Source organism: Natrix helvetica, assembly GCF_964273705.1.
Source record: "Natrix helvetica genome assembly, chromosome: 2".
Classification (NCBI taxonomy): Eukaryota; Metazoa; Chordata; class Lepidosauria; order Squamata; family Natricidae; genus Natrix; species Natrix helvetica.
Window position 1 is genome coordinate 65,462,425 of NC_138552.1, and position 26,555 is coordinate 65,488,979.

A 26,555-nucleotide genomic window follows, 5' to 3' on the forward strand; every position below is an offset into this window, starting at 1 on the left:
AAACTCAACCCCTCCAAGACTGAGTGGCTGTGGCTACCGGCACCTCGGTTCAGCCAGCTAATTCCATCGCTGGCCATAGGGGGCGAACAGTTGCCCCCTGTGGAACGGGCGCGCAATTTGGGCGTCCTCCTTGATGCCCGGCTGTCAATGGATGACCATGTGGCAGCCGTGGCAAGGGGGGCATTCCACCAGGTTCGCCTGGTGCGCCAATTGCGCCCGCTACTGGACCGGGATGCCCTACGCACGGTCACTCATGCGCTGGTGACGTCCCGCCTGGACTACTGCAATGCTCTCTACATGGGGCTGCCCTTGGGACCCGCCCGGAGACTGCAGTTAGTTCAGAACGCAGCCGCGCGGGCTGTGATGGGGAGTACGAGGTACTCCCACGTAACACTTCTCCTGCGCGAGCTGCACTGGCTACCTGTGGTTTTTCGGGTGCGTTTCAAGGTCCTGATTACCATCTTTAAAGCGCTCCATGGCACGGGACCTAGTTACTTGCGGGATCGCATCCTCCCACATACATCCCTGCGGCCAATTCGCTCACACAGGGAGGGGCTTCTCCTGGTGCTGTCCACTAGGCAATGCCAACGGGCGACACCAAGGAGTAGGGCCTTCTCTGTGATGGGCCCAACCCTCTGGAATGACCTCCCCCCCGACATCAGAACCACTACTGACCTCCGCTCCTTCCGGCAAAAATTAAAGACTCACCTGTTCCGACTAGCAGGCCTGGCATAACTACAACTGTTCCTCCTGGTATATACACTATTAACTGGTTATTTTAGGGGTAATATTTTAATCTAATGGGTGTGTGTTTTAGGGGTTTAAAATTATATTTACTGGCTCTGTACAGTTCTTTTAATTTATTTTAACCTCCTCCACATTTAACTGTACATATTTAATTCTATTTATTGTATTTTGATATATTCTTTACATGGACTGTACACCGCCTCGAGTCCCTTTCGGGAGAGGGGGCGGTCTAGAAGCACGGTAAAATAAATAATAATAATAATAATAATAATAATAATAATAATAATAAGAAGAAGAAGAAGAAGAAGAAGAAGAAGAAGAAGAAGAAGAAGAAGAAGAAGAAGCAATTATGGTGCATTATAATTTTACATTAAACTACTTAGCAAGGACATAGGGAAGGTATCAGAATGGGTGGCAGTGATGCACTTAAAGGAGAACTGGATTTTCATCACCTGTTTCATAGCATCATCTTCATTTTTTTGTTGCTACCTCTACAACTAAGTTTATTGTTGTTGACAAATCTTACTGACAGATTTAGATACCTTACAATATTTAGTCCAGAGACTGGAATCAAATTGCATGTGTCAATGTAACATTACCATGTGATAGGTTTTCCTTTTAAAAAAAAATCAGAGCAGCAAACTGTTTCCTAAATCAAATACTTAGTAGCTTACAAACTTTAGAACATAGCTATTTAATGTATTATATCAGAAAAAGTAGCCAATTCTTTTTACAAAAGCTCATATAAAGTCTATCAGTGATTCAAAAGTCTGTAAGAGATTTCTGCTGGTATCTATTTATAATTCTAATATTATTTCTTGGAGAGCATAAAATAATGAGATGCCAATAAAGAACTCTTATTTAGTTAACAATATTCAACACTGGTTTCAGATATTAGATTAAACCCAGGAAGGGAGAAGAGTAAAAAAAAACCCGTAGTAATACATAAGCACTTGATTCATTTCTAACTTCTACCCTCAGAGTTTTGAGTGATGAAGTCTACTTCCCAGTTTTATAGCAGCCAACAGTAAAGTTATTGCTTCTTCCCAAGGAGGTGACAAATGCAAGATCAAGCAAGAGTGTAATAAATTTGCAATATATTTCTATCTAGACAGAAGCAGACATGGCGTTCTCTTACATTGTAGAAACCAGGCAAATGTTAACTTCTTCCGTGCTGTTGAACTCTTTTACTATTTTGACTCTGTCCTCTGCCTTTGTATTGCCATCGAGTCTTCTGTAATCTAGCCCAGATGCCATGCAATATTGTTCCAGAACATCAAGTAACTAATAGAAAAGGCAGTAATTAAACAATTTAAAAAATACTATCAGTTCCTGTTAGCCCATTTTTTTCATCATCATTCCAAAATCACACATACTAGATTAAAAGAAACATTTCTCATTTCCATTGTTTGTATTTATTATATTAGTATTAAATTTAAATGGTTCCCTTTCTAGCACATGATACAATAATGTAATTAAATACAGAAACGTCACATACATTTACATCAGAATTTGTAAAAACCAGACAATTATGTGTGAAATTTCTACGCATTTGCAGCATTTGCTGCAGATCTTGATTGCCATGTCATAAGTCCCCAAAACAGCAAAGCAGGAATGCCACACATCAAAACCAAAGTGTTTGGGCTTAGTTAGAAGCACAATCTTATATATATGGTTTAAAAAAATATCCTGGGGTTCAATAGAAATTATTTCCAAGGAAACAACTAATAACTTTTATATTTAACAAGTGATTCACCTATCACTTTTCTTGTAGAAAAATGCTCAGTTTCAGAGATGTATCATATCTACATGATGATCCTCATATTATGATATACAGAAATTGATTTTATTGCATGAACCGAGGAGTGTTAGAAGAGCCTTGCTGAATTAAAGCCAAAGTCTCATAAATCCAGCACCCGCAATGCACAGGGGCCAACAATATAATATACTGGGGATCTCAAAAACACAAACAGGAGTATAATCTACTTTAATATCCTCTGGCAGTTCACTTTAATATCCTCTGGCAGCTAAAGATATTCTACATGTTATTCAGGGGATGTATACAGCCGTAGTAAATTTTGCTGACTCTATCCTTCACACATCTAAATTGATGTTTCTTTATATTTGATTTTGTGCATTCCACATTTTTAATATCTACTCTGTATTTCCTTTTGTTGGTTTTGAATCTGAATTATTTTCCATGAATGCTCCTAAATGTTAAGTGTTTTGAGAGAAGGAGAGAGGAAATCTCATATGTTCATTTGGGGAGCATTTCCTAAAGAATAGATTTGTTGTTATCAGAGTAGAAATGTATGATGTAAAAGGTTTTCTCCTGTAAAGAATTATAGCACTTGAAGATGCTTTGTTCTCTATTGTTCCGTGCATAGTCATTTCAAGCTAGAAAGCAGTAATGGATGAAAGATGCTAATAATTTCCCTGGCCTTACATTAGGATCATATAACTCACCTTTGTTGAAAAAGAAAAAAGAAGCACTTTATCTTTGTTTTTTCTGAAATGATTTAAAAGTTTCTGAAGGACCTGGAAGTGAACAATGGAAAATAACATTGACTAAATCTCACCCCAAATGTTTTACCATATCTATTTTACATAACATGATATTTTAAAATAAAAATACAAATATAGAAAAATCAATAAGTATCACAGAAAACTGGTCTATAGAACATATGTTAAATGGAATAAAACATAGTAAGTTGATAGTGTGCAATAGGCAACCTACAAAAAAAATGAATTAAAATTAAGTTGTGGCAACAGAAGCTATACAACCAAAATCTCTTGAAATAAGCACTAGCAGTATAATAGCATGTCAAGTCTGTTTAGCTCTGACTGGCCGTAATTCCTGATAATTTTTGCCCAATATTGCCAAGAATTGGTAATATTATGGGTTGAGTCAGAGATTTGTAGGGAGAACTAGAATTGCTCTGTAAGCTTATAAGCCTAGTGAATGGTTTGAGAAGGGTACTCTGGGCATCTATCTAAAATGAGCAAGCACAGGAAGATGTGCTTAATAGTTCCAACTGCCCAGAATTCCAGGGGCAAACGTATTGAAAAAGGGTCTTCCTATGTCTTCCATCTATCACAGCAGTGATGGCACTGCAGCAAACCAAAGGAAAGATCCTTATGGTTTTAGGCCCTCTAGCTGTTTAAGGCAGGGGTCCCAACCTGTGGGCTGCAGCCCACTACCCACAACCTGTTGGCCACTGGGGCCCATGAGTGATTGGCCTATGCACTTGCCTGTGCATGTATGCACTCACCCCCACTCACAGTAGCATCGCTGCATCACATATGCATTCGGTCACATAAAGTCGCCTGACCCTCCCCCCTCCAGGCTGCCAATCCAGAAAGGTTGGGGAACTCTGGTTTAAAATATGCAACTAATATTGCTCTGTACCACAGCTGTCAAACACGCGGCATCACATGTGACATTTCACACTGTTTTTTCCCTTCGCGGAACTGGGGTGGGCATGGACTGCAAGTGAGGCATCCAGCCCATGGACCACCAGCTTGACACCCTTGCTATACCTTAGGTCAGTGATGATAAACCTTTTTTGGCTCACGTGCCAAAAGGGGGGAGAACGCAGGGGGGGTCGCACAGACGTGCCACACCCATAACCCCAGTGCGCATGATCAGCGCTCCCCCCATTTTTTGCATGTTTTTTTCGCTTACCCAGGCTCCAGAGGCTTTATAAGAGCCTGGGGAGGGCGAAAACAGCCTCCCCCACCTCCCCTGGAGACCTCCAGAGGCTTCAGAAGCTTCCCTGAAGCCTCCGGAGCGCAAAGAAAATGGCCCTACGGGCTAACTGGAGGTTTGGGAACGGACCTCTGGTTTTTAGTCCTCCAGAGCCTTCAGGGAGGCCTCCTGAAGGTCCCTGAAGGCTCCGGAGGACTAAAAACGTCCCTATGGACAAACCGGAAGTGACTTCCGGTTTGCTCGTAGGGTCGTGGTTTTTTTGCCCTCCAGAGCCTTCAGGGAAACCTCCGGAAGGCCTCTGAAGGCTCCGGAGGGCTAAAACTGGCCCTATGAGCAAACCGGAAATTCACTCCCGAACTTCCGGTTTGTCCGTAGGGGCGGTTTTTTGCGCTCCGGAGTCTTCAGGCAAGGTCCTGAAGCCTCCGGAGGGCTTTGGGGGGGGGCTGTTTTCGCCCTCCCCAGGCTCCTATAAAGCCTCTGGAGCCTGGGGAGGGCAAAATATGCCCTCAAAAAAAGGCTGAAGTCATCTGGCCAGCGAGCGCATGTCTGCCCTAGGTGGAAAAGTTTAGAGTTTAGCTTGAATCAGTTTGGTAGTGTGTCCCCATTATACGCTGCTCACAGAGCAAATGAAATAGAAGAGTAGAGTTCAAGTGATAATTTTTCCAGCAAGATTCACTTACAGGAGGACTGAGATCTACCTTCAGCATTAGTGTGGCTAGGCCCATAGAGAAAAACACTGCCCTGGCCAAAAATTTAGTAACAACATCCATACTCCATACTACACTTCCATTTAATTATAGGCCAGCAAGAGATACAGTGTGATATCTGTTTTATGGAATTTGGACAAATGCCAGTGGGGGAGGGGGGCTAATTTGCAAAATGGTTATATAAAGAAGTTTCATCATGACTTTTCTTCAGATAGTGTAAGGGTTGCAGGTCTGAAGAAGCTATATTTTGATTATAATAAATTTTAAGTAGTAATAGTATATTTCTCAGTGATTGGAAGATCATAGTTGCTGTGGGCTTCCTCGACCCAGAAGTATGAAAGATCACATCTAAAAGCATGAGATTTACTCAACTTTGTTCCATTTCTGGGTCACAAGTACATGTCAGAAGTGTGCCTTTGATCTCCTGGCAAAGGCCATAAACTTGGTTTTATGTAAGCTTATTTCCAGATGATCATCTCTTCAATATTGAGCAAAGCCACCCCCTCCCTTCCTATGTTCTTTCGAGTCCTACAGGGGACCTAGAAAGAATCATCACTCCATCTATCCATGTAGTTTGACTGGGGGAGGATGATGCAGAGGGAGGAGAACAGAAGACTGGGCACAGCATTTGTGAGAAATTTAACAGAAGCTTTGCTCAACTTGTAATAGTGCTTGATTAATGACTTTGGAGTTTGCATCTGACTTTTAGGGACATACCATTGTGGAGATATGAATAAGAGATAGTAAGCACTAATCAATCACAGAAGCTTCCAGTTTTTACCACAAATCTTCCCCAAAGTCAAGAAAGAGAATGAAATGTAGACTTGAGAGCTATAAAGGTTGCCTACAGAGAAAGGACTCTGAAAGGAGTGTTTTTCAATTAAATGCTGGAGCACTAGGCAGTAGTCAAAGATACATCAATTTCTTTGGAACTAGCCTTTTCTTCCACTCGATTTTTCGTGTTTCTGTCCCTTAGACTCTAATCCAGATGACTGGTGCAGAGTTTACTGATTGTGCTAAGCGAATTACCGGGTCTAGTGTTTGCTGGGCATTCTCTTTCTTTTTTAAACTTGAAAAAATAGCTGGTACCCTCTTTTTTATCATAATTATTAAGAAGATCAAAATGAAAACCCACTACTGAGTTATTTCTAGTTAGCTCAGGAGGGATTGAATCATCACCAGACACCTTCCCATATATTTTATCTTACAAATTTTCAAAGCTGGAACTAACAATAGCCACTAAAATGGATCAACAATATATTCAGCCTCTCCTGAACTTCAGAACTAAGATGAAATTGTTGGGAAAGCTCCCAATTAAAATCCTAAGGAAGGGTTTTATTTTTAAGAGTCAAACCAGGGTATCTGGCCCTGGACAGATCAGAGATAATAATTGGGGTAGATAAGAAACCTAATAAGAACATTGCAATAACAGATTGTTAACGGAGGGCCTTGAACATTAACTTTGCAGTTGTTAACCTGTTAACCATTTATTTTTAAGGATGGATGGATGATAAATAGATATATAGATGTACAGATGACATAGATAGATATGACAGATCAAATTGGTTGCAAATAGGTGTAGAAATTTATAAATTTTGGATCTATTTTGCAAGGGGGAAGCTATTGTTGCAATATTGTTGCAAACAGCGTTCAAATAGAGGGGATAATATGTATTTTTGTTCTTTATCCTTTTAATTCACTTTTTCTTAATATTCTTGTCTACTTTTCTTTTGTCTTTATAAATTTTTTACCCTTTGCATTTTGTATTTTAATCTTTTGAATAAAATGTAAACAAAAAATCCCAATCTATTCATCCTTTTTTAAACAAGGAGGAAAAAGAGAATCAACAAAGTTAAGGTATGCTAAGATTTCTGGGCACCCAATGCTAAGAAGTGAATATCTGCTCAAAAATGGGATATCCCTTCTTCACCTCCTCACATTTCTTTGGTCTTTATGGATGCTCAAACCTACATTTTGAGAGCAGGGAGAAGAATCCTATCCTGTTCAATGAGTAGAAGAGCTCATGACACATCATACGATTCCAAATATTACGAACTACAAGCTAATACTAATTGATATGACAGCACTGTCTGTGTCTATGTTTTATTATAGAAATAACCCTCTCTATGCTAATAAAGGGCTTTGTTTAATACTAAATAAAAGAAAATGCATGGAACAAAAATAGCACCCACTGCCCTGCGACGCTCCAGCTGCTCAGTGGAGTGTCGCGCAGACGCCGTATGCTGCATTTGCATGTGCAAATGGCCCAGTTGGCTCAAATACAGGTAAGGAACGCGGGCGGGCGGGTGGCCCTTCCAAAGCACTATTCTGGTACGGTGCCTGCTGCTCCCAGAGGCACTGGTACGCCTATACTGTGGCGTACCAGCCAGAACCCATCACTGCAGTAGACCCCCTCATAACTTCTTACAAATCGTTTTTAAGTTACAATGGCTGCACATAGTAGTCACATGATCACATTTTTGTGCTACTGGCTAACCTCCATAGTCATTTATAGCATCCTGTGATCACTGCATTGTGATTCATAACTCTTTTTGCAGGTTTCCGGTCTTTATTTCCAGTTTCTGGCAAAAAATGCCAATTGGGAAAAATGGATTTTTTTAATGACTATGTGTTTGCTTAATGACCACCACACAAATTATCAAAACATTGGGACTAGTAACATAGTGTCTCGACTTATGATTGCAATGACTTACAACCACAATTCTGGGTTCAATTATGGTCCTAAGTCAAGGACTACCTGTATTGCAAATTCTAGGAAGACAGAAATCATAGGGTACTTTTACATATTCTGGTTCTTTTCCTTCCAGGCAGGTAGATAGAGATTTGATATTTGCATTGCCTGATTCCAAACTGCCAAAACCTCAACTAAATTCTGGAGAAAGGTAAAGTGTTGATGATGATAGTTTTATAATAACTATGTAATCATTTATGTTTTTTTCACAAATGGTGTGCTAAATGCAAGCAAAAAAAATGTACTGGAAAACAGCTCTACTCCATCTTTCCCTTATTTACTTACTTTCATTTTCCCACTATATTTTGGATCAGAAAGCGTTTCAAAAGCAGCATTTTTGCTAAGGTCCACAAAATCAGGAAACTTGGAAAAAACATGGCTGCATATCCTTGTGATATAAGCCTCCTAAAATAAAACACAAATCAAGCAAAAGAAAATGCTAAAGTTATTGATAGCTGAATTAAAAGAAGTTGGAAGAATACACTCAGCGCAAGGAGAAACTGAAAACATTTGAAAAACTCTACATATTCTACATTTGATGTAGATATAGAAAACAAATGTCAGGACCAGTATGCTCTCCCTGTATTAAAGACAAATAGCAGACTCATTCCACCTGTCTCTATTTAAGAATCAACCAATCCCATTTTTCCCATTAAAACAGAAGCACGTGTATTAAGCAATGTGGTATATATGAGAGTACAGTGTGCTTTCATTCAGGGAGTTTGCAATTTGCTTTTATTTCTGTCACATAAATTGCAAAATGAATAATATTGCTTATGAAATACAAGACCTGTTCACATCATAAACATTTTGTGGGAGGAAGGGAGGGAGGATAGGAAGTAAGGGTGAGAAATTGATAGTTAAGACTACAAATAGCAGGAACTTCATGAAGATATTCTGGAGGAGAAGGGGGGGGAAGGGGGGGAGGCCCTGAAATGAGAAGCAACAGTCTAAGGTATGATTTATGATACACCGGTAGAATGTAACCTAGATGGATATATGAGATTTTTCAACTATGGGGAGGAGTAGACTAAAGAAACTGAGAACAGTTGGCCATGGAATTTATTATTTGTCCTTTTGTCACTCCAGCTGTCCCCATTTTTTTTTCCTTTTAGCTTATTTAAAGTAGAAGGAATGTCTTTTTGCTATTGCTACTGTTACACAAATGAAAAATCCCTTGTCAAACTTCTGCAAGTAGCAGTCTATCTTCTATAGACTGCCCATCTCCAGGTAAAGGTTTCCCTGTCCAGTTGTGTCCGACTCTAGGGCATGGTGCTCACTTCTATTTCTTGGCGGTGGGAGCCATCATTGTTCAAAAACATTTTCCCTGGTCATGTGGCCAGCATGTCTATATACCAAAGGCACTCGGGACGCTGCTACCTTCCCACTAAAGTGGTACCTATTCATCTACTCGCATTTGCATATTTTTGAACTGCTAGGTGGGTAGGAGCTGGGCAAGGAACAGGAGCCATGACTATTCCCCCTTATTCCAGATTGAAACTACAACAATCAGGTTCAGGTTGTAATTTCATTTCCTTCACCTCTTAGAAAGAAAGAGGAGAAAATGAGGAATAGCAACTGAATCCTCTGCTGATTTTTCTTAGCTAGGAGATCGGACTGCTACTACACCATATTTATATTTCAAGACAGAAAGAAGGGAAATCAGAAAGCAGAAGCCCTCCATAACCCCTTTGGACATTCTTCAGTCATCCCTTTTTCTCTTCTAGTAGAAGGCAAAAAAATGAGAGAGCGAGAGCAGGCTTTTAGCTTAACTACTGATACTGGCTAGAGAAAGCTGCTCTCAGAAAGATTGTTTTGAAATAAATGAATGTAAAACACACAGCAGGTATCAAGGAGATTGCTAGGTTACAGGGAGTGGAATGAGGCAACCACACTGCCGCTTTACTAATGGGGTAGTTCTTGCTATGTTCCTTACAATCTTGTGTTCTGTCCCTGTTGCCATTAAAAAAATAAAGGCAGAAAACAACAGATCTGGGAAAAGAAATATAGGCAACTCAGTCGTTAAGCAAGCAGTGTTTAAGTGAAATGCATATGATCTTAATTCAGCTTTCCTCTGTTTTACAGATCCATGTAGGTCAGGGGTGTCCAAACTTGGCAACTTTAAGACTTGAGGACTTCAACTCCCAGAATTCCCCAGCTGGCTGGGGAATTCTGGGAGTTGAAGTCCACAAGTCTTAAAGTTGCCAAGTTTGGACACCCCTGATGTAGGTCATAAATGTGTGGATTGATTGTAAAGTTACTTTTTCTCCACTATCATAAGTGCAAACATCACTAAACAAGGACTACCTGCACTCAAACTGAATAAGGAGATGGCAGACACTATAATCATGTTTTTTATTACCAGACTCAAATAGTAAATCTATTGCAGACTTGGAAGTATATTCCTTGAAAAACAATATAGTTTCAACATAATTTTAACAGAATGAGTGAGATGTAAAATGAAAAATGGAATTTACTGGTAAGTTGCTGCTTCTAATCAAAGACTTGAGAAAACTAACCTGCTGTTTGCTAGTGTTCTCCGTCTGCAACAGGGCAGCATGATTTGCTATCTTACGAAGGACTGTCAAATAACTGAAATATAACGCATTCATTGATTCGCCATGAGCATTTGTCTGTAGAAATATAAACAGTTTAAAAGCTCAGAGAACTGTAGTACTTAAATAAGGCAGGAAATACTTATTCCACAAAATCCAGTGTTTGGATTTCTTTTCTCAGGGTTGGGGAGAAAACCTGAATTCTGCATTATGAAGATACGTACGTATTTTGTACTTTACTGAATGGAAAAATATACAATATTCTGCCTCTAAAGTTTCATGTCAGAGTGTCAAAGTAAACTGTTTTGTTATAATTTATAATGGGAAAATACTAATTTGAAAAAAAATGTCAATTTCCTTTTCATTTTATGAACAGCAAACATCCCAACAGTCTTTGAAACATAAAAAATACAGTGTGTTTTGAAACTATCATCTGAAAAGCACTCAATTCTAACTTTCTATATTCATTCAAGGTCTTCCTACGTGTAAAAAGAATTAGCTTGACTGCAGATCTATACCGTCAGCCTTTCAAGGTAGCCAAACAATGAATATTAATATCACCCTTATTTGAAGGTTACAGTAACAGAATCTTGCATGTCTGATAGCACTTCTCCCTTCCCCTGCCTTTACTTTCCAGAAAACTAGAGAGGGTCCCTTCTCCTTTCTTCCCCCTCATCCCTCCTTCAGACTCAGATTTCTCTTATTGAAGCATTGTCTGAGCTGCAGTTCTTCCTCCTATTTGCCAAAGTTATTTTCGCAGCCCATTACATGTACTTCCCCTCCCCCAGCAAACATTTAAATATATATTTAAGTGAAATAATTGCCATCCTAACCAGGCTGGAGAGTAATGAATTAAACCTGCTAAAGCCACCTCTCTATACAAACATTATAATAGGATTGAAAAGGCATAACAAAGGTCTAAGATGGTATAATAGATTAAAGTATTTCAGAATGTAGCTTGTACATTGTTCAAGATATTTTATGTTGACTATATACTCTCCTGCATAAAAAAGCACAGCACATCCAAAACTGACTATGGCCTAAACTTATCTCTATCATGTTAGCATTTTTTTTTTGCTTGTAGGAAGTTTTGTATAAGGGTAATAAATCAAAATAGTAACCCCAATGTGCATCTGGACCAGGTTAAGAACTCTTTGCTGCCCAGTTCAACTAAGATAGATCAGACCTTAATTCAGAGCACAGGTAAAGCTACAGAATCAGAAATATTGTAATAAATCAGAAATGATTTCTGTAATCATAGCTTGAAAGCCATGGACCAGGATTGAGTGATGCATTTTTGATTAAGTGATGCAGTTCAATTTCATTAGTCCATTTGTTAAACATCTTTTGGCTACTTAATGTTTATTCAGATGTGCCACTGTTATGCAGAGAGGCATAATCTGTAAACGCCACTCCCTATCTCTGGCATCTTGTGTCAGTTCTTCCGTGTACTTTGCAGACTTCCATATGTTTTTAGGCGTGTAAATCCTATTGTCAGCAACAGCTGTCACAGTCCCTGGTGTCCCAATATCTCCAATTATTATGAAGTCTGTCCATTCTTCTTGATGCCAGTCATCTATTAAATTATGATTGTTTCCTCTTCCTGAACAAGCAAAGTGAAGGAGCATGCAGTTTTATTAATGCACAAAAAATGATGGTCTACAGAATAGTTTATATTACCTTCCTTTAAATGCTGAAATGTGCATATGACTTTCATGGCTAAAACAAATAACGTAAAGTATAACAGATTGTGTGTGTGTGTGTGTGTGTGTGTGTGCGCGTGTACACATTTAAGTAAGTGTTAACTTTTGGCAACTGCCTAGATTAAGTCCTTGCAGTTTTCTTGGCAACATTTTCAGTAGTGGTTTCCCATGACCTCCTTCTTAGGATTTGTAGAGTGTGACTGGCCTAGGACATTCAGCTAGCTTTGTACCTTAGTCAGGCCTAGAGCCCAATGCCTTTAACTATACCAAACTGGCTTTCATAACAGCCAATACAGATGCTTAAATCCAAAAAAGTAACAAAAATTATCTAGAATAATCTTTTAGCTCATTTTTCCCTCCATATTAATGATGGCTGGGCCAAGTCCCCTGGACTTCCAGATTCTGAAAAATATTGCCTCCACTTCTTCTCTGTTGGCTATGTTTGAAGCCTAGGCAAAAGTGTATTTTGCCTCATCTTTCACAATTGTTAGCTTTGCTTACTTTGTATAAAGTTAGGATATAAACTTAAAAACACCTGGGAATTTATTCCACACCACATGCGTAAAATTCAAAGTATTCTTCTTCAAGTATCTGAGACAAATTTAAACTGAAAAAACTAAAAAAAAAACCCTCTCATCCGATAGCTTTCCAGTAGACCAGCAACGATATCAACAACTGTCTCAAATAACTACTTTCCTGGCTGTGCCTGGCTGATTTTTAAGTGATGATTCACTGACCATTTATGTTGTGGTAATTCCAATGAGGTAAACATGACAAAAATTAAGTTTATTCATTTTATGGATCACACGAGATGAGCAATAATAAAACAGCTTCTATTATGTCTTAGTAATATAGCTTGTAAAAGTGTGCCGCAAAGCCTTTCCTTGATTATTTTTTCTTTTGAGACAACATTTTCAAATACATCTGCTTAACCTGAGGTAAGTCAACAGCAATCAACGAGACCATTTTAAAGTGATGGTATGATTAGACACACATTTAGCATCCCATTAAAAAAACATCTATTTATCAAAAGATGCATTAGTCCCCACCCAATAGATACTTTTCTTTTTTCCATTCAGTGTGTGTCCAATTCTCAGAGACTGCCTGGACAAGTTCCTGCAGTTTTCTTGGCAAGGTTTTTCAGAAGTGGTTTGCCATTGTCTTCTTCTTAGGCCTTCAAGAAAGTGACTGACCCAAGGTCACCCAGCTGGCTTTGGGTCTAAGCAGGACCAGAACTTGGAATATCTCAGGTTCTAGCCTGACACCTTAACCAGTACATCAGACTGGCTCTCATAGACACGTTTTAGCATTGTTGTAATACCGTAGCAATAGTGATTGAACTTCTTTTTGGTAACTCAAATCAGTGCTATTTTTTTAAAAAAATTAAAGTTAGAAGCATTACACAGATCTGAGAATCCCCCCCCCCCCCAAAAAAAATAGCTTGTTTGTATTTATTCTATCTACAATACAGAATGTGATTATCCATCTACTCTATGGCTCCATTAACATTTATGAGGGGAAAAAAACAGAAGCCGGAAATGGAGTAGGTCAAAGGACTATTGTAGATGGTCACTGTACTTCAAACAAACTTAAGTTTAAAAAGAATGCTTACTTTGTAACAACAATTCTTCCTTTTATGGCCACTATTACAGCTACATGCTTCACGGGCCCGCAGAACTAACTGCACGTCTTCTGTCTCCAATACAGTCTTATAAACCGTTCTCTGGAACTCTGTCAAATAACAATATACCATCTGGCGAGAAAAAATCCAAAACAGGGGGAATAAAACAACACAAATAATACATCACAAACTAAAATATATACCAAGCTTGCAAACTGAAGAGGTGGGCTTTAGGATTCTTTTTCAAAGATTATGATCAACTAGCACTTTATATTCAAATAATACAATCCGCTAAGAATGTGAAAAATAAACTGTTGTGATCCCTCTCAATCCCTAAGACAATAGATCTTAAATTGCTTAAAAGATCCATTTGCCATTTCCTGGCACTATTGTAGAGACTAATGCAGGCAACAGGAATAAAAGAAAACAGCCAATTTTTAAGACTGACATTCTGAATGGTTGATATAGGAGGGGGAGATTCTTGGACAGTGGTATGACATACTTAATCCTTCCTCTTTAAGACCATGGGTGGCATCTCCATGACATCTTTTGGTCTCAACCAGCAGGATACAGATATTGTAAGACCCCTCCTGCATTTAGGCCACCCACAAAGCAGCAGCACCATGCTGTGCTATAATAATCGAATGCTATCTTGAACATATACTCACATTATCAAGAGAATGGGATAAAATAAAAGCTTCTAGATTAAAGGCAACAGAGTGACATTGCTGTTAATCTTCTCTTTAGAAAACACAGTTTAGACTGCATTATTACAAGCTTTAGCTGAAAGACAGGTATAAACAAGGAAGAAAGAACAGCAGACAAATGTGTATCTTTATTAAATTTGGGATTGGGTGTTCTCTAAAATGTATTTCTACATTTATTAAAACATTCTAGGCAGAATAACTGAAAAGTCGTACACTCTTCATAAAGGGAACTGTTGAAAGAAATGTCCTTCTGGGTTTGGCTCCAAGTGGGGAAAAAGACACTGGAGACATGGAGGCTGCTTGGAAAGATGGTTTAATGGTGGACAGGACCACATGGCTTGAGTCCTGAACAGAAAAGGTGATCACATGCTTCAATGTTGGGGAGAAGAAGAGAATGCCCTCTCTGGCCTTTGATCTTGAGCTTGTATTCTGATTACAAAGAACAAAGCAACACAGTTTTGGATCTATCAATTCTTAATAAACTTTTATACTATAAAAAAGAGGTACAAAAAGTATGGAACTTCAATTAATTCATGGATTTTGAACAGATACTGAACATATTATACATGCATGCATCTATGCATCTTCCATCAACCTATGAATGTCTCTGCTTGAAAATTATTCATATATTGTTATGTTTCAGAAATATTTACTGGAAATGAGAAGAAAAGCAAAGGGTTTATTTCAAACTCTTATTTTTCAAGTCAAGCTTTCAGTTCTTTCATAAAAATCTGCCTGCATAAATCATATTTGGAATCTTCTTGAAAGGTGAAAGTCTTGAGTCCTTTAATTCCACATAATAATACATCTTACATGAATAGACTGCCACAAAGAACAAAATCAAAACAGATATTTCATTTAAAGTCCTCATGACTGGACAGTCCAGAGTAGAAATTTAACAACCAAATTCCATCTTTATGCACTCTGGGTAGGTTTCACTCATGGGAAAAGAAGAATTTTAGATGATCTGAGCAATTTAAAAAATCTGACTATTATTCTATACCTTATTTCATATGCTATATAAATAAATAAATTGCATAGATGAACTAATACAAATATCATTGTTTTATAGAGATTTTAAGGTAACTACAGACCTAATAAAATGTTAGAAGACTGGACCTCACAGCAATACTAAATTAGTTTGATCAACCAAACAAAAAAATCACTAGTCTGATATGGACAGTCATACAAATTGAATAAATAATTTTCTCATTTTGGCTTGGGTTTTGTTTTTTGTTTTTTTACCCAAAGAAAAGCAAAAGGTAAATAAATTTATTATAGTCGGCCACTCAAAAGAATTTCAAAATTTTATTGCAAGAAACAATTAAACGCTATTAAACAAGCATAAATTGGCTCAGTGGCCTTGCATGGGGGGAGGGGGGAGGCACACAGAAACCATACAAACATGGGCCTAGCTAATCCCTTGAAAGCTGCTGCCCGCAGCCTGTTTTACTCCAACGTTAAATGGCCATCATAGGATTTTCCCATGTTGATGTTTAATTGTCATTATTCTATAATTGTAAAAAAATTAATCCTAATTTAATTTCAAACTTTAATTTTTATGTATTTTTATTTATCAGTTATATTATATTGTTCACCACCCAGAGCCCCTCTTTGATACCAGTTACACTGGGGCTCATTTCTATTTTGTGAAAAAGCAGCTAGAACACATATATAAGGACTTCTGGAAATGTGTTTTTAAAAGTGGAATTTTTCAGGCTCTATGGGTATAATAAGAACCCCATATTAACTCTCAAGCATGGTTTGTCACAGTTTGGAGATACCTTGCTGCCTGAAAACTCTACATTATTTAATAGAATCAAGATTTCTGCATTTAATCAGAGAATTCTACAGGGCAGTATCAGGCTATCCATCCATCAATTGAGGCTGAATCAGTGTGTCATATAGCAAAAAAGTGATTTTAAATATAGAAACAAATCTATAAAATGAAGGGAAAATAAGTGTTCAGAGTCCATAGAAAAATTATGGGGTGACATAGAAGGTTCATGTAAAAAAAACCTTGAATGTTATAACTGACCATGGAGAGGTGAATTCCTACACAGTGATGTGAGAGTATGATGATCAATTATAGAAAGCTTTTGGGTATTGTATCTAAAGTTGATGCAACAAGTTACTGAATCTAAAAAAAAAACCACACTTTTTTTTTCATACTGACCCGCTACTAGACCCACATGAAGTGTAAGATTCAGAGACAAAAATATGCAAACATTCCAAAAATCCATTAAGAGAGCAAAAAAAAATTTTCCGAAAGAAATGTGTAAAGTTGAAATCCAGGAAAACTGAGAGGCTAGTATTTTCTAAAAAGCTCAGACAATCAAGAATGCATTCCATAGGAACAGGTTTTGAGCCCCTTAGTCAATAGCTATTTCAAGACATGAACTTCCACGACAAAGACAGACAAGTTTATTTTAATGAGCAGTGGGAATGGAAGATTCACATCCCAATATATAAAAGAACCAAAGTAAGTCCAAATCCCTACTTGTTTCAAAGAAGTCATCAAGAGGAGAATAATGCCCTCTGAATTTTCAGGGACAATAACTGCAACAATCACTTGTGTAATTTTCAGAATGGGTGAAGCACTTCCATTCATTATTTTCAATAACACTATAGAAATCTAATATAACAAAGAAATTGTGTGCACATTGCTGAAAATCCCCGATAACCACTACAGGGCAAAGGTAGGTGCTAATAATTCATCCAGATTCTGCAAAACAAAGTATTTGGAATTCTGCTTTTATAACATACCATTTAATGATATCACTGTGACACAGACCAAATCCTTGCAAGGCTGAAAATGCACTTATGGAAAAACATTTGATAAAACATTTGTATCAAATAGCAACAGCTAGCTGACTATGGATGATTTTGTAAAAGCTAAGCAGAGTTGGATGTGATTTATACTTTGATGGGAAAACATAGGAAAATCCCAGCACTGGCGACTATATATAAGAAATTGCAAAATATCTTTTCCATAAAAACAGTGATTAGAAAGTAATATCCAGATTTTTTTAAAAAAAGTGACAGGAAAATAAAGGCTTTGTACCTCCAGAATATCATTTAGCAATATGTCACATATTCCACAAACAATTATGTTCCTTTTCTCTGGTTTCCCTACTCAAAGTTTTACCTTCACAGAATAGCCTCTATAATTCAGATATTCAAAAACCTCTGTCTTCCAAGTCAAAGAATATTACTGGTAACATCACACAAAAATAATGTTTTTATCATACATTCATTTGGTGCATAGGAAGAGCTTAGAAAAATAAGGTCCCACACAGTAACCTCCAGAATTCTCTGGAAGGGGAAAGTCCCTTCCTCCAAATGTTAGAAAGAAATGGCTTGAAGTATGGCTAGGTTACTCATAGCCTTTGAGAGGAAAGATAACCTATTTTTTCTTGAAGCCAATTATAAATGTTACAATTATTTATATTAATTAAATCAGCAATCAAGGAAACAATCAAGTCCTTTTCTAGTTTCCCACCCCCAAATGTGCTTTTACAGTCTGGCACGGATCTCCAGCCCCACATGCCCCACGGATCTCCAGCCCCACATGCCCTACCATATAGAACTACACATGGACAGTTCCATATGTAGGATACCCTAACATATCAAATATATAAATTGTACAAAATCCACAGTAACAGGCATAAATCAAGATAATAAATGGAGCTCACTCTGTCTTCTTTCTTGGGCAACTGGTCACTGATAAGAGCCTTTGTACGCCTTAAGAAATAGCCCGATAGTTTTTGAGCTAGTCTTGTCATTGCCTTTCGACCTGTGGCTAGCTCTCTTTTAGTTGCAGTGTGCCGCTGGCCAAGTTCTACAGGCTCAGAAAACTCTGTCTTGAAACGTGCTTCACTACCCAACAGCCCAGGTAGAGCCCTAAGAGAAAGAGAAAACTCTTGCACTTATACAGGATATTAATTTTGGCAGGCTTCTAGACTGAAAGATCTACAGTTGTCATTGAGTTTCATATACCAGCTGTAAGATTTACTCCTTAGTCCCATCCCCTAAGGAGATACATTTGGTGGGAACCATAAGAAGGGCCTTCTCCATGGTGGCTCCCTCCCTCTGGAACATCATCCGTCCTGAAATTAGACTGGCATCCCACTTTAACACTCTTTTGGAAGGCCCTGAAGACGTGGTTCTGCCAGCGGGCCTGGGGAGCCTAGAGCAGGATGGATCCCATTAAATGTCTGGTATGGATGTGTGTTGTCACTGGAGTTTTATTATTTTTATTTCTTTTATATCGTGTTTTTATGTCCTGTAAGTTGCCTCGTGTCACCACGTTCGTGTAGGTGGCAATATAAATTTTCTAAATAAATAAATAAACCTTTTCACAAAATTCCAACAGGTGGACTACGTGGGCCTATACATCCCCTGAAGAACCTTTTCTGTATCACATCTGAAGTGCTGCCCACCCTAACAGAAAGAAGAAGGCATTCACTTGGGTTTCTAGACTGCTCTTTCCTTGTATTGTGAAGCAACATATAAATGCCTACAATCAATGACATCAGGCATTGAAGGAATCATCTCACACATTACACAGTAATAAATGCACATTTATCACGGCTTGTATTATACAGTTCCATGACACACACTCACACAATGAGAAATATGTGTTCTATCAATTCTTGGCACAGACAACTAAATTTTGGTTTGCCAAAATTCTCTGTAAAAGACATCTGTAAGACATGTGAGTGCCAGCCACGCATAGTACATGAGAACTTTGTTGCGCATAGAGATAAACAAGGGGGAGAAAGGATGATAAACACTCCATTTGTGCTTGTAATATTAAATTTTATTTCACTTACCAGTCCATAACACACCAAAGCTCTTTCATGTTGTTCTGTAAAATTGTTCCAGTAAGTCCCAACCGAACTTTACATGTTAGAGCCTTCATTGTCTGAGTAATCTGAGATTTTGGATTCTTGATTCTATGTACTTCATCTGCAATGACAGCTGACCACTGTAGGCTATGAAACATAAGGAATTGGTAAAGGTTTTTCTAAAGTCTCTCCTTCAATTCAGTTATCATAATGAGCTAGTGCTCCTTTTTTTCATACTGAACTCATCCTATTCTGCCATATATATTAATAGCTTGAATCAATATATTGCAGGATGACAGCCTGTTTACTGAGGATAGGAACCATAATCTAATACACTGAATTAGTGCAGGGATAGATATGATAGATATGTTTTCACTTTTCTAATCTATGGATGAATGTCAGTCATTCAGTTTCTCTGTCTAAAGAAAGCTTACAGATTGGACCTCTCTGCTTCTAGTATAGCACCTTAAACACTACACCATAGTGGCTCTCATATATATATATATATATATATATATATATATATATATATATATATATATATATATATATATATATATATATATATATATATATATATATATATATATATATATATATATATATATATATATATATATATATATATATATATATATATATAGTGGCTCTCATATATATAAATTTGTGTTGTATTTGTACTGATAAATAAATAAAGGGAGACTAGTATAGATCTATTTTGAGCTAATTAGCTCTCATCAGCTAGCCATACCCTTACTGGGATTTATTTATCAGTACAAATACAACACAAATATAAAAAGGCAACATAAAAAATAAAAATATGGTTTTCTGCCTGCATGGTCTTCTGTGATGAGCCGAAGGACAGAAAGAGGGAGTAGTGACCTTCCTCCCATATTTAGGCATACCAGGGGTTGTAACACAAATGTATACATGTGTGTGTGTGTGTGTGTGTGTGTGTGAGAGAGAGAGAGAGAGAGAGAGAGAGAGAGAGAGAGAGAGGGAGGGAGGGAGGGAGGGAGGGAGGGAGGGAGGGAGGGAGAGAGAACCTGGTTTCAAATCCCAGTAAGGGTATGGCTAGCTGATGAGAGCTAAATAGCTTGAAATAGATCTATACTAGTCTCCCTTTATTTATCAGCACAAATACAACACACACACACACACACACACACACACAACCTGCCTGCATGGTCTTCTGTGATGAAGCCGAAGGACAGAAAGAGGGAGTAGTGACCTTCCTCCCATATTTAGGCAAACCAGGGGTTGTAACACAAATATATACTTATTTCCCTGGCTCAACTGATAAGGAGGCGATCCTGTGGCTCAGTGGCTAAGACTCCTGCCTGAGATATATAACAGCACAGGTTCAAATCCCAGTAAGGGTATGGCTAGCTGATGAGAGCTAATTAGCTCGAAATAGATCTATACTAGTCTCCCTTTATTTATTTATCAGTACAAATACAACATATATATATATATATATATATATATATATATATATATATATATATATATATATATATATATATATATATATATATATATATATATATATATATATATATATATATATATATATATATATATATTTCATTTCTCTATTTTAAAGAGTACAGCACATTTAAAAGTTTAAGGCAATACTCATATCTTTGTTAATAATTAAGGCTTAAAGGCCCATATGTATTTTATAAGCAATTTTTAAGAAGGAAAATAGGGTTTTATTTGGAAGGATGCCCAGCTGCTAAAATGAAAATGCAGAAAAACATAGGTCACTGAAAGAGGACTAGAAAGCAAACTCTCAGCTCTGCCTTCTACTAACGGGTATTCTTCGTGGGCAGCATTTGATGAAAAACCAAACCCCCACGTGAAAGATTGGATCCACTGCCTCGCAGTATTACTGATCCATGACCTATGTAGGCTTTTGGAGACCATGCTTTTTTACAAGAGTTCACCCATGTATTCTGTCTTATTCTAAATCTGTTGATATTTTTCTAACTTTCAGGGTGAAGTTGAACAAAGCCCATGTTGCAACAGGACAGAACCCAATGCCTGAATCTATTTAAGAAAAAAATGGGGTGAAGGAGTATGGAGGAGGGAATGAGGAACCTGAAAGTCTCTGGGACTCATTTTCATTTGTCTACATGCGTTTAAGTCACATAGATTTCAACAGGCACATTGTGTACCCAGGATTATATTCCTTACATACCTTTTCCTTTATCTCTAGCTATTTCAAGGATTGATACCCCAATTTATTTTTTTAAAGCTTCATATTCAGTAGCAGTCATTACAGAATGTTACCTGTTAAGCTCATTCAAATAAAGGCGAAGTGCTTCATAGGTTGTTAGCACAATTTCACATTTTCCCAGCTTGATTCGATTTAACTCGTGCTCTTTTCTGTTGCCATGCAGAACTATAACCTTGAAGTACCCCCAAACATCTAATTCTTCCTTCCAATTATAGAGCACAGAAAGAGGGGCCACAATCAAGAAAATCTGAAGCAAAAGAAACATACAATACTGCTGATAAATAAAGCAAAAAGTATCCAGAGTGCAGAATTCTCACACAGTTACGATTTTCAAATGAAATAGTTTTCAATTGTTGCAACAAGGAAAATGAGAGATAAATTCAGAAAAATACAGCACATTTATTAAGATGTAGATATAAGAATATTTTTGAAAATGGAATCAGGGTATGTTTTATGGCAGCTCTAAATAACACAGAACAATCAAGTTACATTCCACCTACAAGCATGAGCTAAATCCAACAAATGCACAATTCCTTTCCCTATATTTCGGCAGCCAACATTAAAAACGGATGATTTACTGAGTTACTATTGGCCCTACACTGCATCACTGGCAAATAATGATCCTATCAACAGAAAGTTGTTTTCGTAATTATAGCATCCCCAGGCTGTTTCTGACCAGAATGATTCTTTTGGCTCCTATTACTAACAGAAATAAAGTTACAATCAAATAAGCCATAGGGTCACATGTGGACCCTAGAAGCTCTGGAAATAGTCCCCAAATCCTTCTCCACATTGCTACTGAAATATTATTTTTGACTAGAGCAATATAAAAATAAAGGTCACATACCTATCAAACTACTAATAAAACTTTATTAACTTAATTTAATCTAAAAGAAATAGAATCAAATATATGTTCTTATCCTGTGCTAAGTTAAGGAGAGGAACTTGTAGCTTCATGCAGGGAGGATCTAATAATAAAAACAATCTTTGAAGGCATTTTGGATAGCAAATCAGACCTAAATACCAACAGGGATTTTTCCCACAATTCACAAACACATAAGATTCAAGTCAGCCTTTGTTACCAGCATCTATATTGAAGTTATTATAAATCCTTGTTAGATCAGTGCCTAAGAATATCTGCTATAATGTCTCAAACATAATGCCCCTGTTTGGTACTGAACACTTTGTAATAATATTTGTATGGAACACAAGACATTTCATTGCTATTGTTTTTCTTCTGCCTCTCAAACAAAAGCATCTTGAAATGTTTAAAAAATATATAGTACCCTAAAACACCCCCCCACAGACACACATAAATTAAAAACAATAAAGAACCACATACAGGGCGAGAAAAGTGGGGAGGGGAGAGAGAAAACAAAAGCAGAAATGAAAACCATTCAACCAGCTTTCACAATGAAGTGGCAAGAGTGAAGAGATCAACGAAAATCTTAAGATTTAACAGTTAGTGAGGTGCACTATGTAGAGCTCAAAGTCACACATGATCCCTGGAAGACTTGGGAACAGCCTCCAGATCCTTCCCCAAATTAGTACTGAAATATGATTTTAAATAGCACAACACAGGAATAATGATTGCGTAGATAAGGAACATCCCTATTAACTTTAATTTTAATACAACCAAATTTAGTTTTTCTCTCAGCTCCTCTTTCCATTGCTGCCTGCAGCGCATCACTCAGATGTTAGTCCACCCAAAAGTGGCAGTTCTCTGCCACAATAACCCAGTATCTAGTTGAAGTATGAGAATCCCTTTCTGCATGAGCAAGCTCAGATGCATTAAGTCAGGAGGCTAATGATTTCCCCAGTTTCAAGAGAAGTAACAGGAATAATCAAACAACAGAAAATTCAAATCAAATGAGAAAAGGAAGAGATTTGGCCAGAGTTAATGTCGGTGAAATTAAACCTCAGCATATTTCTTCTGCATAGAGCCATTGAGCCTAGAATTGCCAAAGTCTTCTGAATAATGAAATGACTTATACTACATTTAACAATGGATGGAAACTAATCAAGGAGAGAAGCAACCTAGAATAAGGAGAAATTTCCTGACAGTTAGAATAATTAATCAGTGGAACAGTCTGACTCCAGACGTTGTGAATGCTCCAACATTCGAAATTTTTAAGAAAGAGATTGGACAATTATTTGTCTGAAATGGTAAAGGGTTTCCTTCTATAAGTCTAATTTCCTAAATTGATTTCCACTTCTGGGACCCATCATACAATCTCCATGTAGAAAGGCCACATGATGGATTGGTAGCTTCTTTTCAAAAGTGGTGTTTTGGGGGGCAGGGAAAGTGGCCCAAACCATGGGAGCGGGAGAAAAGTGTGGTACCCAGAGGAGTGGGAAACAGGCCCAAGGCATGCAGGGACCCACCTGGGTGGAAAGTAGGCCCAAGGATGTGAGATCCAATGGGATGGGAAGCAGGCACACTACCTGCAGTAACCTTGGCAAGCAAGAAGTAGGCCAAGGAATCCAGTAGCTTGGGATGGGAAAGGATAGGTCACGGAGCTACTCCAGCATCTCTATCATCAGTTATATGGCCAAGAGTCAAAATTTTGTTTACATGATCACAAGGGCATTGTAGCAGCAATAATTTTGGATAAAGGATTATCTGCAAAACTTTGATTTTACAAAACTACAGATGGAATTAAGGGTTGAGGTAAATTTGAAATAAGATTTTAGAGTTAATTATAAAGAATCCTTCCTATGGGAAAAAATTTTTTGTTTGAATTCTTTAAAAAAACCAATAAATCTTTCAAAATTGGACATTAGAGGAAATTAGAAGGAATAACGATTTCAGTTAAAGGAGAAGAACACTCACACTCACCTTACTAATACAGAATGAAACAAAATATTCTAACATTTGATATATTAAAGACCATTTTTGAGCAATGGACTCAGAAGTTACTTTAAGAATGTCAACCTCTGCTGATATACGTTGTTTAAAAGATGCTATGGAAGAGGAAATAAAAGGATTAACTGACATGATTGAGACTGATTTGAAAGTGGATTTAAAAAAGAGAGGCTACAAAATGAAAAAGATGCTATACTGAACAGATAAAAGAAAAGGGACAATATCTTAGTAATGAAAAGGAATGTACAAATAATAAACCAAGAGTATGACCTTGATAATTTTCCTGTACTAAATTTAAAGATACAAAGAAAAAAAATGAAAAATCAAGTTCTAGGACATTATTTGAAGAGACTAACGATCAAGACTATTAGAAGTAAAAGGAAGGAATATAAAACTGATTTATTGAATCAAAATTAAAATACATATGCTTTTAATCAAAATTAAAATACATATGCTGGTAACCATTAGTGGACTTTGGCTGACATCAGAACTAGAATTATGAGGTTTCATGAATTTGTTTATAGATAAGAGAAGGGGTATGGGGAACTAAAATTGTTAATACATGTTATGATGAAGAAGGGAGTCACTACTTTATATATTTCTTTTCATTATATTATTTGTTTATTTATACTTTTTCTTTTTTTTCTTTTCTGCACTTTATTTTTATTTTTAATTTTTATTGTTGTAAATTGTAATCTTTAATAGAATTACTATGGAAAAGGAAATAATGAAGATAATTTCTAGGCAGCATTTTATTATATTGTAGGAAGTTATCACCCAGCCCTCTCCCAGAAAAATGAAATATCCTAGGAAATATTGAAAAGGCAGAATATTATATTTTCCTGGATGTGAAAAAAGGGAGAAACACATTTTAAACACAAAATAAATTCCTGCGGCTTCCAGCCCATCCCCACTTTGTCAATGGGCCATTAAGAAGGCCAAGCTAGTCCACTTTACATAATAAAGAGTTCTCCTCTTCAGCTGTGATGGGATTAAGGCAGGATAATAAGCCTTTACTCAACTGACCACATGGCATCTAAACTCAATCAAACCTGGATTCAAAACAGCCTAGAGGGTTGCCCTTGCACGGGCCAATGGGAGTCTGACAACCAATCAGAATACACTTCTTACACAGGAACAGGAAACAGAGAGGTGGGGCAGAACAGATTATAAAAATCCCTGCAAGCCCTTCTTCAGCCCTTCTTCTTGTCTGCTCTTCTCCTTCTCTTCCCTTCTCTTCTCTTCTCCACCAACATTGAACCATGTGATCACCTTTGCTGTTCAGGACTCAAGCCATGCGGTCCTGTCCACCATTAAAACCATCTTTCCAAGCAGCCTCCATGTCTCCAGTGTCTTTTTCCCCACTTGGAGCCGAACCCAGAAGGACATTTCTTCCAACAATATAAAACTGTACCATATAAATTTTAAACCTCCCATATCATGTAGTACACAGTTACAAATAGTGGTATTTAAATATTTGGAGATATTAGCAATGGCTTCAAACATATTGGAAGTATTTTGAATTTGAATTAACTAACTATCTTTCAAGCAGAAAACGCTTCTAAAATGCTCAAAATAGCTATTTCATATTTGCCTGGGGCATTTTATATACAAAATGGGGAATTCCAATTGTCAAAACAGTTCGTTTCAAAGGGCTACTAGTGGTAAATAATAGGCAGAGATCAACTTCGTGGAAATGCTCAATTAGCCGGGTTTTTGGTTGAAGGTTGCTGAAGGAATTGAAACAAATCGTCCATCTTTTACAGTATATTAACTCCTATTGTTATAAATGTATACATTTATGCAATGTAAGATTCAATTCAATTGCTTTTATTAGCTGCCAGATTTGGAATACTAGAAAACTAAAATATCTTTCAGTACTATTTAAAAATCTGAAACACTGTTTTAGATGAACAATTAATTCAACACAGAGCTTTAAAATTTTATAATAAACATTAAATTTATTCAGATTTGGTTGTCATTTATTAGATATATTAGCAAATCTTTTCCTAATACATTAAATTTATTAATGTAATCTGAAAATAAATATTGAATGTAGATGTTTATTATTTTTATTTCAACTACCCATAGTCGCT

The 26,555-nt window shown here is 37.2% G+C and overlaps 1 protein-coding gene across 2 annotated transcripts in view; it reads right to left on the minus strand.

The window, feature by feature from the left end:
* The window catches only part of ERCC6L2 (ERCC excision repair 6 like 2), a 76,838-nt gene that overhangs the window by 43,659 nt on the left and 6,624 nt on the right, over positions 1-26,555 (minus strand). For both annotated transcript variants that reach the window (XM_081941701.1, XM_081941700.1), the window contains exons 5-12: positions 21,647-21,840; positions 19,337-19,498; positions 18,197-18,404; positions 13,786-13,926; positions 10,435-10,548; positions 8,201-8,320; positions 3,214-3,285; positions 1,886-2,031 (exon numbers count right to left, since the gene is read on the minus strand). In XM_081941701.1, the coding sequence (XP_081797827.1) occupies positions 1,886-2,031; positions 3,214-3,285; positions 8,201-8,320; positions 10,435-10,548; positions 13,786-13,926; positions 18,197-18,404; positions 19,337-19,498; positions 21,647-21,840 (1,157 nt within the window). The remainder of the gene's footprint in view (positions 1-1,885; positions 2,032-3,213; positions 3,286-8,200; positions 8,321-10,434; positions 10,549-13,785; positions 13,927-18,196; positions 18,405-19,336; positions 19,499-21,646; positions 21,841-26,555) is intronic.